Source organism: Hyla sarda, chromosome 11 (genome assembly GCF_029499605.1).
Source record: "Hyla sarda isolate aHylSar1 chromosome 11, aHylSar1.hap1, whole genome shotgun sequence".
NCBI lineage: Eukaryota > Metazoa > Chordata > Amphibia > Anura > Hylidae > Hyla > Hyla sarda.
The window spans coordinates 28,368,814-28,382,476 of record NC_079199.1 but is presented as its reverse complement, the minus strand read 5'-3'; the positions used below and the strand labels follow the sequence as shown (position 1 = coordinate 28,382,476).

Genomic DNA, 13,663 nt, shown 5'->3' with positions numbered 1-13,663 from the left:
TGGTCTATGTAGAGGACAGGAGCTTTTTCAGGGTCCTATACAGTAAACACAGTGTCCCAAATGGAGCCGACCTTACTTGGTGTCCAAAGGAGCAGCTAACCCTGGCACAGGTAAAGAGTAGTACAGAACTTGTAGTTCCCTGTACTGCTCCCTGTAATGTAGGGGGCGCTACCAGACACCAGTCAGTGCATGCACTTCAGTAATAGAGGTGATTTACCAGTAAAATGCCCATTCCGATTGGTCAGTTCCTCCATTTGTGACAGGTATCACAGATCTGGACTGTCTGTATATTGTATGTTGAGTCTGGTTTCAAGTTACAATGGTCCAGAAAAGACCAATGTATGTTGAAACTATTGTATGCTGAGGCCATTGTAAGTTGAGGGATCACTGTATATAGATAGATACATCTTTACCCCAGGCAGGTTTATAGTCAGTTACTGTTTCGCTTACTAACTACATGTGCTGGAAGTCTGTTCCAAGCATCTACTACTCTTTCAGTAAAATAATAATTTCTCACATTGCTTCTAATATTACCCCTACTAGCCCCAGGATGTGACCCTTGTTCTTGCTTAACTTCTTGATACAAAAACGTATTTAACCTTTTAGCATTTTTTTTAATTTTTTTATCATGTCTCCCATTTCCTTTCTTTTCTCCAGACTGTACAGATTTATTCCTTTAAAGGGGTACTCCCGTGGAAAACCCAATTTTTTTTTAAGATCACCTGGTGCCAAAAAGTTAACCAGATTTGTAAATGACTTCTATTTAAAAATCGTAATCCTTCCAGTACTTATCAGCTGCTGTATGCCCCACAGGAAGTTGTGTAGTTGTTTTCTGTCTGTCCACAGTGCTCTCTGCTGACACCTCTGTCCATGTCAGGAACTGTCCAGAGCAGGAGAGGTTTGCTATGGGGACTTGCTCCTGACATGGACAGAGGTGTCAGCAGCAGAGAGCACTGTGGTTAGACTGGAAAGAACAACTCAGCTTCCTCTGTAGTATACAGCAGCTGCTAAGTACTGGAAGGATTAAGATTTTTAAGATCTGTATTAGGTTTAAACGTGTTGTCTGGTGGAAAACAACTTAACCCCTAGCCACACCATAGGGAATAGGTTTCTGATTGCCAAGGCAACCGTACAACACCCAGCAGGTTCCGTGTACAAGCCCCCTTTTTCTATTCTAGAGTTTTATTAGGGAAAAGTAAAAAAAATAAATAAATAAATATATATATATATCTCCTGCTTCAGTATCACATTGTTACACTTTTTTTTTCCCCTTAGGTGGCTTTAATAAAGTATTCCCTATGGAGAAATTGGGTTCTTTCAGCCCTGAGGAGGTCCAGATGATTCTTTGTGGAAACCAGTCTCCCTCCTGGTCTGCCGAAGACATTATTAATTACACAGAGCCCAAGCTAGGTTACACAAGAGAAAGGTATGTTGCTATAGATGGCTTATTGAGAGCGGTCACTGCCGGAGGTATACTTTATAGTAAATGTATTCTCTGCACTGTAATAAGGTTAGATCACCTACCGTATTTTTTGGCCTATAGGACGCACCGGCGTATAAGACGCACCCAATTTATAGGTGCAAAATCTAAAAAAAATAAGATTTTGAACCCAATAGTGGTCTTCAACCTGCGGACCTCCAGATGTTGCAAAACTACAACTCCCAGCATGCCCGGACAGCCGTTGGCTGTCCGGGCATGCTGGGAGTTGTAGTTTTGCAACATCTGGAGTTCCGCAGATTGAAGACCACTGCATAGGAGGTAATACTCACGTGTCCCCGCCGCTCCGGACCCGTCAACGCTGCCCTGGACGTCGCTCCATCGCTGTCGCCGTCACTCCGGAACGTCTCTGCTGCCGGCCGGGTATCCTCGCTCTCCTTCGCCGCCATCACGTCGTTACGCACGCCGACGCACGTACGTGATGACGAGGAAGGAGAGTGCCGGCCATACAGGGGATCCCTGAATGGAGAAGACACCGAGGAGGCAGGTAAGGTCCCTCCCGGTGTCCTGTAAGCTGTTCGGGACCAATTTCACCGCGGCGGTCCCGAACAGCCCAACTGAACAGCCGGGTTAGTGTCACTTTCCCTTCAGACGCGGCGGTCAGCTTTGATCGCCGCGTCTGAAGGGTTAATACAGGGCATCACCACGATCGATGATGTCCTGTATTAGCCGCGGGTCCCGGCCGTTGATGGCCGCAGGGACCGCCGCGATAGTGGTGTATTTGCTGTATAAGACCCACCGGAAGAAAAAGTGCGTCTTATACGGCGAAAAATACGGTAGTTACTGACAACGGCTCGTGCTGTGCCCTGTTGTGGAGATAAGAAGCCACAACCAATTGCTGTGCCGACCTTCTCAGCACTGTGAATGGTGGTACCATAGCATGGCCCAAAAATGTAACCTAAAGAGGCGCTCCATAGTGAAATACCACCAGCGGAAGATCCCAGTAATGGAAAAATGTTTTCTTACCGCAAACAACACAACAATGTAATGAGTGAGTTGGATGAATGGTTCCATCTGCGGCCCCCCCTGCTGTACAAAAATGAACAAATCGGGGACTTGTGTAAGGAGCTGCAGGTTTGAAATACGGCGCTGACAGGAACAACCACAGGTAGAATATACGATTTAATCTTAATGTAACAATGCAACGCGTTTCACTGCGCATGTGTGGTGAAACACGTTGCATTGTTACTTTGTTTTAGATTAAATCATATATCCTACCTGTGGTTGTTCCTGTCAGCGCCGTATTTCAAACCTGCAGCTCCCCGATTTGATCATAACATGGCCATGCACTTCCCTTTGTGCCTTTTATATTTCTATGGAGGACACAGATTGACATGCATGTCACTTAGCCATATTATGGACTGGTTCGCCAAAAAGGATGGCATAGCAACGGGGTATAGCTGCTTATATTTCCACAATGGGGCATGGCGGGAGCAGTTGTCAGTAAGTAGGTGACATAACGTTATTATTACAGTACAGTGAATAACTTTTATTTAGCCTAGTTCAAAAGTTGCCTATATTCAACTAAAAGTAATACACTAGTAGACTGACTGGATTATACTTGGCCTTTCTTCTCTCACAGCCCTGGCTTCCTTCGTTTTGTACGAGTCCTCTGTGGCATGTCCTCCGACGAGAGGAAGGCTTTTCTACAGTTTACAACTGGGTGCTCAACATTGCCCCCTGGAGGACTAGCCAATCTACATCCACGCCTAACAGTTGTAAGAAAGGTAAGTTATGTCAAAGTGAAGCTTTTTCTGTATGCAGAAATCTGCCATAGGCCAATTGTCTCCGAACTGTGTATTCTCAATCTGTTGCAAAACTACAACTTCTAGCATGTTGGCTGTCCAGGCATGCTGGGAGTTGTAGTTTTGCAACATCTGTAGGTCTTCAGTTTGGACACCACTTCCATAGGATCTATGGGCAGTTTTATTTAAACGCAGTTAAAGGAGAACTGTATTGAAAATGCTTCCATTACCTCTGTGCCCGGGCTGCAAAAACTGAAAAATAACAAACTTTAACTCACCTTCTTATATTCCGCCGATATCTGTGTTCGGTGCTGGTCTTCTTCCTGGGAACGGTGAGTCATACTCTGCTCAGCGTATCGCCGGCCGCAGATATGTCCCACCTCGGCCGGGGATAAGCTAAGCGCACTATCATGTAAGAAGCCCGGGCCCTGCCATTTCCCTGCTGCCCGGGCTCCTTACACTGTCCACAACCTATCACCGGGCGAGGCGGGACATCGCTGAGTGCAGTATGACTCGCTGTCCCCAGGAAGCAGGAAGAAGACCAGCATCGGGGGAACGTCGGAAGGTGAGTTAGTTCTCTCATTCGGCTCCATTGGGGGACACAGAGACCGTGAGTATATGCTGCTGACAGTAGGCAACAAAAAGAAAGTCGTCCCCTCCCTCAGCTGTCAGTTTTAGCTTAGTGTCCATAGGAGGCAGACACAGGTCTGGAGTTCTCCAGACCTGGTCGTTAATTTTCTTATGTTTTAGTTTAGAGACATGTATATAGATTTTTTTTTCCCCTTCCCTTTTATTTCTCTCTTTTTAGGTGGGGGCTCAGGAGCATAGCGCTCATAGTTATGCACTTAGTCAACCCCTTCTCGCCACCGGTCAGCATCTGGGGTTGCACCTTTGGGTCCAGGTCCCCCTACCTAACCTGCTTGTCTCAGCCCGGCATGATACAGGTGTATAATAGCTGGCTGAAGACTTCAGTAGGTAAGTTTTTCCTGGGGCAAGGTGAGTATTTTTTCCCCTTTTCTTCTCCTCCCCAACCCCCCCCCCCCCCCCTTCTTTTTTCCAGGAATGTATTTTATTCAGGGGTTTCAACCTCTGTAGTGGGCCCACTCCTCTTTATTCATTCTGGGGACGTTTTATGCTCGGCCATTCTGTCGTCAGGGGACAGAAGCAGTTGGTGCATAGGGCATATTAACTGTATTTCAGCAGTCTCTGGGGCCAACTTTATTCACTGGGGTAATTCTTAAAGCCCGCATTCTTTGACATCTTACTTCTCTTCGGCCACCTCCACCTGTGATTGTGAGGCGCCCGGAGCACCGGGGGTTTGTTTCCAAGGCTGCTGCGCTGCAAGCGCAGGCCGGCAGTTTTTCTTCACTTCCCGACTACGGCATTTAGCTCCGCCGACTGCGGCCCTGGTCAATTACGCTTGTGTGGGCTGCAAAACTAAAATGCCTGGTGGTTCTGCTGAACCCACCTGTCCTGCCTGCACCACTGTGCGCCCCGGCACGACTGATTCTTCCTCCTAGGATGTTCCGCCGGAACCTGCGGGCTCTGCTCCCCCCTCTCTCTGAGCCTCCTTTCTCTGGAACCCGACTCTTCGAGAAACTCCTGGATGAGATTATCTCCGAGGCTACTGGAGGTAAGAGCTCCTTATTGCCGCAGAACAAGTCTCACCGTACAGATTCCCGCAGGAAGTCGACCTCCTTTTGGCCCTTTCAGTCTTTTCGCTCGAGTCGGGCAGCCAGACAGGCGCCCTCACAGGATATGAATGCTCCTTCCTTCAAGGTTCGCCCCTCCTGGAAGTCAGATAATCGTCAGGCACCCGTAAGCTTCCCTCCGCCTGAAGGGATGCCCCCACCCAAACATTCTCTTCGGGTGGGAGGTTTTGTCCCTGTTCCAGGATGTTTGGTCTGCCCACGTGCAGGACTCTTGTGTCCGAGATGTCGTTTCCGACGGCTATCAGATCGAAATTGCTTCCCTTCCAAGGGATTGCTTTTTTCGATCCCGCCCTCCTCGCTCTCCTTCCTTGACAGCAGCTTTTCGGGTCGCTCTTCAGACCCTTCTCCTCAACCATCACCTACTCCTCATTTCCGTATGGAGTGTCTCCGTTCTGTGGTTGCATCCATGGATCAAGAGGAGTTTCTTTCCTCGGTTTCTTCCCTTTCCCCATTTTTCCGCCGCATCAGCGCTATCTCCGCTTCGCCGTTTCGGAGGGGCATTTATGGCCCTTCCTTTTGGCCTGGCCATGGCCCCAAGGGTCTTTACCAAGGTCCTGGCGGCAGTGATGGCCATCATGCGAGCCCGGGGTGTGTCCGTGAATCCCCTACCTGGACGACCTCCTGGTCAAGGCTCTAACTGGGAACCAGAATCGGGAGAGTCTCCTTCTCACTCTTCAGACCTTGTCAATTGGGACAAGTCCAACCTGATTCCCACCCAGTCTCTGATCTTCTTGGGACTCTAGTTCAACATGGCTCCCGCCTGACAAGCGCCGTGCTCTGTCATCAGGAGTTCGTCTTCTCTGTCGTCCTGTTCCAGTTTCCATTCGGTTCTGCATGGAAGTCCTGGGTCGGATGGTGACGGCCAACGAAGCTATTCCCTTCTCCCATTTACTGTCGCTTTGACGGTGTGGCAGTTGAAACCGCGGTTCTGAGGGCCAGGGGGGGTTCTCTCCCCAGGTGATCCGCACAATAATCTGTGCACGCAAGCCTTCCTCTGAGAAGATTTATCACCGTACTTGGCGGTCCTACTTGCGATGGTGTGAATCTCAATCCTTCTCCCCAGTTGTGTGTTTTTATAGTCTGGCCTGGAACAACTCTTGGCTCTCCGTTCTCTTAAGGGTCAGGTGTCTGCTCTCTCCATTCTCTTTCAGCGCCCCCTGGCGTCCGACCCTCACATCTGCACTTTTCTGCAGGGTGTTGCTCATACAGCTCCGCTGTACAGATCCATTACTTCCCGTGGGATCTGAATCTGGTTCTCAGTGCCTTGCAGGGTACTCCCTTCAAACCTCTCCGGGACGTTTCTTTTCGTATCCTTTCCTGGAAGGTGGCCTTCCTTATTGCAGTCGCTTCCATTAGGAGAGTTTCGGAGCTGGCAGCTCTCTCCTGCCATTCCCCCTACCTGGTTTTGCACCAGGACAAAGTTGTTTTCCGTCCGGTCCCATCCTTTTTGCCTAAGGTGGTCTCCGCCTTTCACCTAAATAAGGATATCGTCGCTCCGTCCTATCCCAGGGAACGGTTGCTTCATGGTCTTGATGTGGTGCGGGCCGTTCGAATTTACCTTTCGGTCACTGCATCCTTTCCCCAGTGTGGCTTTCTTTGCTTACGGAGGGATTTCCTGCTTCGAAGGCGACCATTTCGTGGTGGATCCGTTCTGCCATCTCAGAAGCTTACCGCTGCAAAGGGAAGACTCCTCCTTTCCGGGTCTCGGCTCATTCCACTTGTTCCGTCGGGGCCTCCTGGGCTCTCCGCAACAGAGCTTCGGCCTTGCAAGTCTGTAAGGCGGCCACCTGGTCGTCCTTGCACACGATTACAAAACTTTACCAGGTGCATACCTTTGCGTCCGCTGATGCTGGTTTGGGACGCACGGTGTTGCTGTGGCCCAGCCTTCTACCTGAGTTTTCTCCCACCCCGGGGACTGCTTTGGTACATTCCACGGTTTCTGTGTCCCCCAATGGAGCTGAACGAGAAAAGTAGATTTTTATGCTTACCGTAAAATCTTTCTTTCTCGGGGGATCCATTGGGGGACAAATCAGCCACCCATTTGTACTGGTGTCTTTGGTTCAGTTGTCTGTCCCGGGCTTGGTTCGGTTATTTTTTGTCTGTGGTTTCCTCAGACAGTTGCTGTTTTTTCTTTCCCTGTCGGTCCTCTCCTACTGCTTTGGGACTAAACTGATAGCTCAAGGTATATCCTGCTGGGAGGGGCCGACTTTCTTTTTGTTGCCTAGTGTCAGCCGCATATACCCACGGTCTCTGTGTCCCCAAATGGATCCTCTGAGAAAGAGATTTTATGGTAAGCATAAAAAAAATCTCCTTTTTTTCTTTTTTGCAGCCCGGGCACAGAGTTTTGTATGACAGCTAGGATAGAGGATAATGTCTTCAGATGGGAATACCTCTTGCAACTTGTGTAATCCTTAAAATATGACTATATACATTTATGGACTTCAACCTTCATTTTTATATATATGTTTTATTTTTTTTTAAAGGTTGATGCAACCGATGCTAGCTATCCGTCTGTGAATACCTGCGTGCATTATCTAAAGTTGCCGGAATATTCTTCGGAGGAAATAATGAGAGACCGCCTGCTCGCTGCTACCATGGAGAAAGGATTCCATCTGAACTGAGAAGCCACCCTGGGCCTGACGGGACACTAAAATTTGTTACTTGCGGCACCCCCTCTCTCGTGTTCGTGTGCTGAGAAAAGACATGGCCTTTCTTCCTCCCGCTGTGTGTTCCTTACCCTCCCTCTTGGAGGCTTTAAGTGAGAGAGTGGGTGTAATGCCTTTTTCATTTGTTTTCTTGTTCGCTGCTAATGATAAAATGGTCTCTTTCTCCTGGCATGACTGACTGAAAACACTTACGTCTGCCTCTTCATCCTGGCAGCAGCCGGTTTGGAGGGCAGAACAAGACTCATATATGTCTCATAGGGTCACTGCTTGTCAGCACTCGGACATTGTAAAAGTGTACTGTCTGTTGTATGAACATAATACACTACGTCAGCATCCCAGTCCCCGCTGTTCTGCATCCAACTCTCATTTTGCTAGCTTTAAACTAACATGCCAGAAAGCTGCTTACATGAATCGTAGTACGTTAATGGACACCCGAAGCTTTTTTTTTTTCTTTTTGTCCTTTTTTCCCCTCCTTACATTATTTTTCCAGTTTATTTGTAATGGTGCCTGCACTATTTAAACCTCCTTAGTGTTTACTTTGTATTTTTTTTCTTTCTCCTTACGTTATAACCATGCACCTTTGATATTATATAGTGTCCTCCTTAATCTGGAGGGATTGGAATTTTTTTTTTAAGCCCCTGCTATGCAGATTGAACTGAACTGAAGTGTTTGTGCAAAATCCAAATAAAGCTTCGACGCTATGATTTCAATCATGATTTACGATAATGTACAATGGCGTACAGCCAGTATCTCTACTACCCCTTCATTGTTCAGGGTAACTTTCAACTTGTGTGTAGAAGGCTGCTCCTCGCACTTAAGGGGTTAAAAAAAAAAAAAGATTGCTCTCTTGTATTTTCTTTGTATATTATAAACATTTATTTAACTTGTTGCAGTTTGAAGTAAAAAATAAAAAAAGTTAATAAAGAATTTAAAACAAAACCTATTTCCAGTATGTGTGCTGAAAAATAAAGAGATGCGGTCTGAAGCAGAAGCCATTCTGAATCTTTTCTGTTCACACAAATATTAAGTAGATTGCGAAGGAAAGGACAATTTTACAAATAACGGTATATTTACATAAAGTGGTTCAATCACTAATTTGTGCCAATTCTAATCAACTACAGTGGTCCCTCAACATACGATGGTAATCCGTTCCAAATGGACCATCGTTTGTTCAAACCATCGTATGTTGAGGGATCCGTGCAATGGAAAGTATAGGACAGTGGTCTACAACCTGCGGACCTCCAGATGTTGCAAAACTACAACACCCAGCCTGTCCGGGCATGCTGGGAGTTGTAGTTCTGCAACATCTGGAGGTCCGCAGGTTGAAGACCACTGGTATTGGAGGTTATAATCGCGTGTCGCCGCCGCTCCGGACTGTCACTGCTGCCCTGGATGTCACCTTCCATCGCTGTCCCCGTGGTGTCCCCGACGCTCCGGCAAAGCCTCTGCTTCCCCGGCATCCGCGCTCTCCGTCACCGCGTCGCTACGCACGCCGCTCCTATTGGATGACAGGACAGCGTGCGCAGCGACATGATGACGACGATGGAGAGCGCAGACTATGCAGGGGATCCCGAAGAGGACGCGCCGGAGCCCCGAGGACAGGTAAGTGATCGTCAGCGGACCATATGGAGCACCATAAATGGCTATCCGGTGGCAGCTGAAGCAGTCTGCGCTGCCGGATAGCCGTTTATTCGATGGCCCCGACATACAAAAGCATCGTATGTTGATGCTGCCTTCAACATGTGATGGCCTCTGAGAGACCATCGTATGTTGAAATGATCGTATGTCGGGGCCGTCGTAGGTCGGGGGGTGTCACTATATCTTTAAATACTCCACTGGCCAGTGTTTCGAAACATTTAGTTCCGAACCCTGTGCACGCGCTGCGGGGGGTCGACCATGCCCCCTCGTGACATCAGGCCATGCCCCCTCAATGCAAGTCTATGGGAGGGGGCGTGACTACTAAATGTTCCGAACGCAGCCGGAACACTGGCCAGTGGAGTACCCCTTTTAAGGGCCAATTCACACTACAGGATTTCAGGGTAAGAAATTCTGATGCCGTAGCCTCCCATTGTTTAGTATGGGATTCTGCTGCATCGTGCACACTGCAGAATTTCTGCTAAGGAAATTCCAAATTCTGGTCATTGCTGAAAGAATGAAAATATTTATTCTTTCATTGGAATTCTGTGCAGACTGCATTACAGTCAATGTGGATAGCGCAGATCTGTGCAGTCATAGTGCCAATTCATTTGGGTGGTGCCTGCTGCAAACGGAATGCCTACCCAGGCAGAAATTCTGCATTGTGAATGAGCCCTATGGTTACTTTACATGTGTCTAAAATATTGAAGGTTTTCAACAGGAAAAAATTCGCACTTAAAAGGGGTTATCAAGTCAAAACTGTTTTTATTTATGTGCCCAGGCTTGGAAAAAAAAAAAATAATAATAAATAAAGCCTATTCGTACCTCCCTCATGTGATGTTACAACCACAACTGCCCCAACCCAGCGTTCTGTTCAGAATGCTTGGTGCTGCACAGAGATTGTGGGGGTCCCAGCAGCGGGACCCCGCGATCAGACATCTTATCCTCTATCCTTTGGATAGGAGATAGCATGTCTAGGGGCGGAGTACCCCTTCAAGCCTGGGTGCAAAGGTTAAACAGTTTTGATTGGATAACCCCCTTTAAATCAGAACAAGTAGTATTTGCTGCTGTTGGTTTTCAGCAGGAAAGTTAAATTTTTTTTTGTGTGTGTTTTCACAGCAAAAAGCTATTGTTTTGTGGATTTTGCCCTTCCTTTTGAAGGAAACAGAATCCATAACATCACGGTCACTAAAAAACCCTTTTGGTCTGGGGCCGGTCTTATGCAGTGACTATGAGAGAGAAGCGCATAGCTGTATAAAAGGGAATGTGTGCGCCCCCGAAATCTTCAGCTGTCTCCAACTTTATCCAGGACTAGAAGTGGTGCCAGTATCCGACTCTTGTTTGTTTCCACAGCGCAGCCATTTAATACCATCTCATCCAGAATAATATGTACCTTGTCAAGATTGAACATTATCTGTGTCTGAGTTAAGGAATAGAGATTTCATTGGGATCAATAAAATGGTCAAGGAGCAAGGAAACACTAAACCAAGCTATAATTAAAGTTTTGAACATGTTGAGCTTAGACAGTGGCTACACAAAGTAACTGAACATGTTCTATGTACAAGTAAGGTCAATTATTATGTATATTAAATCTTAATCCTTCCAGGTTTATTGGCTGCTGTATGCTCCAGAGGAAGTTATGTAGTCTTTCCAGTCTGACCACAGTGCTCTCTGCTGCCATCTCTGTCCGTGTCAGGAACTTTCCAGAGCAGGAGCAAATGCCCACAGCAAACCTATCCTGCTCTGGACATTATTTCCTCCGGAGTACCCCTTTATGACCAGAGTGTGCTGGAATTTAAATGGAGTGTTCAGGATAAGTAAAACATGGCAGCTTTCTTCTAAAAACAGCACCATACTCTTCACATTGTGTGTCACAGCAGATTATCCCCATTCCCTTCAATGACGCAATGCTGCAATATCAAACCGGTGTAGAAGAATTAACTTTGGGGGAAATTTATCAAAATTTGTGCAGAGTAAAAAAGTGGAGCAGTTGCCCATAGCAACCAGATTGCTGCCTTAAAGAGGTTAAACAACTGGTGCCAGAAAGTTAAACAGATTTGTAAATGACTTCTATTAAAAACATCTTAATCCTTCTAGTATTTATCAGATGCTGTATTATCCACAGGAAGTTATTTTCTTTTTGAATTTCCTTTCTGTCTGACCACAGTGCTCTCTGCTGACACCTCTGTCCATTTTAAGAACTGTCCAGAGTAGGACCAAATCCCCATAGAAAACCTATCCTGCTCTGGACAGTTCCTGACATGAACAGAGGTGTCAGCAGAGAGCACTGTGGTCAGACAGACAGAAATGTCAAAAAGAACTTCCTAGTAATACACAGCAGCTGATAAGTACTGGAAAGATTAAGATTTAATAGAAATAATTTACAAATCTGTTTAACTTCCTGGCACCAGTTGATTAAAAAAAAGTTTTCCAGCAAAGTACCCCTTTAATTAAAAAAAACAAAGGCCTCTTAAAAGGAAAGAAGCTATCTGGGGTTGCTATGGGCTACTGCACGACATCCTGCCTGATATGAATGGCACCTGTGGCCTCTGTTGTCTTCTCTGGCTGCTCGATATTTTTTGCCATCCTTTCCTCCCCTTGCCTACATCTCCCAGCAATCATTGCAGCTCTGCTCTGCTAGCCCCACCCTCCTGCTCTGAGCATCAGAGAGAGAGAGAGTCAGTGCGTGTCTGATTGGCTGAGGCTGCAAACACCTCCTAGTTTTCAGCACGAAAGGGGCAGAAACCACATGGTCTTTGTCTCTCGGGAGGGTGGGGCTGCTTTCAGAGAGGGAGTTGGATGCATTCATGCAGGTAAGTGACAACTAAAGAGGAGAAAGTGCTCTATGTAGCTAATGAATGACATTTAGACAGTTAAATAGGTTGATGAGAGGGAAAGGATGGGCTATGGGTTTAGTTACCCAGAGTACCACTTTAAGTCCAGCACTTTCCATCATGAGGCTTATTTAAATGATGGCTGCTCAGTTCGGTGCATGTTCTGCTGTCACATAGCTCATAGGCCGTTTGGTTGCTTTACACATCTTTCCTAACTTTGCTGTTCGTGGGATATTTCTGCTTCTTCTTGCTGGTAATTATGGTACTGTGTCATGATTTTTATCCTATCTTAACAACCCTTATGTTTCATGTCTTTTGAAGTCCATTCTAGAATGGGACTTATCGGAGGTTCCCTTTTAAACCTTCAGAGGAGGCAGTGACATTGGCTAAGAAAGTAGGTGAGCTGCAGGCATTTTCTACCTTTGAACCATACACAAATTTGCTCCCGGATCTGGTCTTTTAAGGGTAAATTTAGCAAAACTAGTGCAAAGGAAGAGTTGCCAATAGCTACCAATCAGATCACTTCTTTCATTTTGCAGAGGCCTTGTTAAAAAAATAAAATAAAAGAAGCGATCTGATTGGTTGCTATGGACAACTTTTCCTCTGCACTGGTTTTGATAACTCTCCCCTTAGAGGTTCTTTCCAACCTTTGTTCTGTACCTTCATTTAGCAATGTTATTCATGTGGTCTTTCTTTTGATTCTAGCTCCTCATCCTGCCTCCTATGAAGAGCCTCACACTCTTCATGTGGTGAGATCTTATCCTGTTTGCTGGTAATTAACAAAAAAAAAAGGGCTGTAAATCATCCAAACCGACTATCTGTAGGTGGATTACGGAGGTTATTAGGGAAGCCTTTGTCATGCAGTTTCTGGATTCCCCCCCCCCCCCCCCCCCCACAAAAAAAAAGTTTGTCAGAGCCCATTTAACCAGGGCTGTGGTGACTTTTTCTGTGGAAAGAGGCTTGCTCCCTTTGGACCTCATCTGTAGTGCAGCCTCCTGAGCTTGGCATCCACCTTCCTCTCCTATTAGATGCTAGACTGTCTGACTATCCCTGCCTTTGGGTTAACTGTACAGGGTTCTGCCAGGCAGGAGAGCCCTCCCATGGGATCCTTTTCTTGCCAGATCCCAGTCTGTGCTGCTGGTAGGATGTCAGGGAATCATCACTTTCTAACAATTTATTTTCCCTCAGTCCTAACAGCAGCACACAAATTTCCTACCATAATTATGGTTTAGTTGCTTGTTCTAACACAGTGGACTGGGGTGATCTCGCTCTTTATAGAGGGTTGTAATTGTTTAATTTAATCTAACTACTGCTTGGGCTTATTAAAATTCTACCGTCCTATCAGTCCATGATAGATTGTAGATTATCCCATCTGGCTGCTGTTAAGACTAAGGAAAAACAAAATAATGTCAGAAATTAACCGTTGTGTAAAAGCTGTGAATCAAGTACTGGGATGAGATACAACACTCAATCCAAGCTGCTGCAGCCTCTATCTTCCTATGCAGCTTAAAAGGGTTGTCCTGTGAAAATGGTCTTATCCCCTATCCATAAGTATCCGAACAGTTTGCCGCCG

At 46.5% G+C, this 13,663-nt stretch overlaps 2 protein-coding genes across 10 annotated transcripts in view; one reads left to right on the top strand and one right to left on the bottom strand.

Moving 5' to 3' along the window:
* Positions 1-8,612, top strand: part of HECTD1 (HECT domain E3 ubiquitin protein ligase 1) — a 100,202-nt gene extending 91,590 nt beyond the window's left edge. For all 3 annotated transcript variants that reach the window (XM_056546023.1, XM_056546024.1, XM_056546022.1), the window contains 3 exons: positions 1,276-1,426; positions 3,081-3,225; positions 7,439-8,612. In XM_056546023.1, coding sequence (XP_056401998.1) covers positions 1,276-1,426; positions 3,081-3,225; positions 7,439-7,576 — 434 coding nt within the window. In that variant the 3' untranslated portion in view covers positions 7,577-8,612. The remainder of the gene's footprint in view (positions 1-1,275; positions 1,427-3,080; positions 3,226-7,438) is intronic.
* AP4S1 (adaptor related protein complex 4 subunit sigma 1) overlaps positions 1-13,663 on the bottom strand; it is a 41,519-nt gene that overhangs the window by 6,928 nt on the left and 20,928 nt on the right. For 4 of the 7 annotated variants that reach the window (XM_056546037.1, XM_056546036.1, XM_056546035.1 and 1 more), the window contains one exon: positions 8,039-10,670. The exons of 1 other annotated variant lie outside the window; for it this stretch is intronic. In XM_056546037.1, coding sequence (XP_056402012.1) covers positions 10,542-10,670 — 129 coding nt within the window. In that variant the 3' untranslated portion in view covers positions 8,039-10,541. Of the gene's footprint in view, positions 1-8,038; positions 10,677-13,663 lie in introns of those variants that run through there. 2 more of the 7 variants (XR_008848799.1, XM_056546034.1) reach the window with 2 other exon arrangements.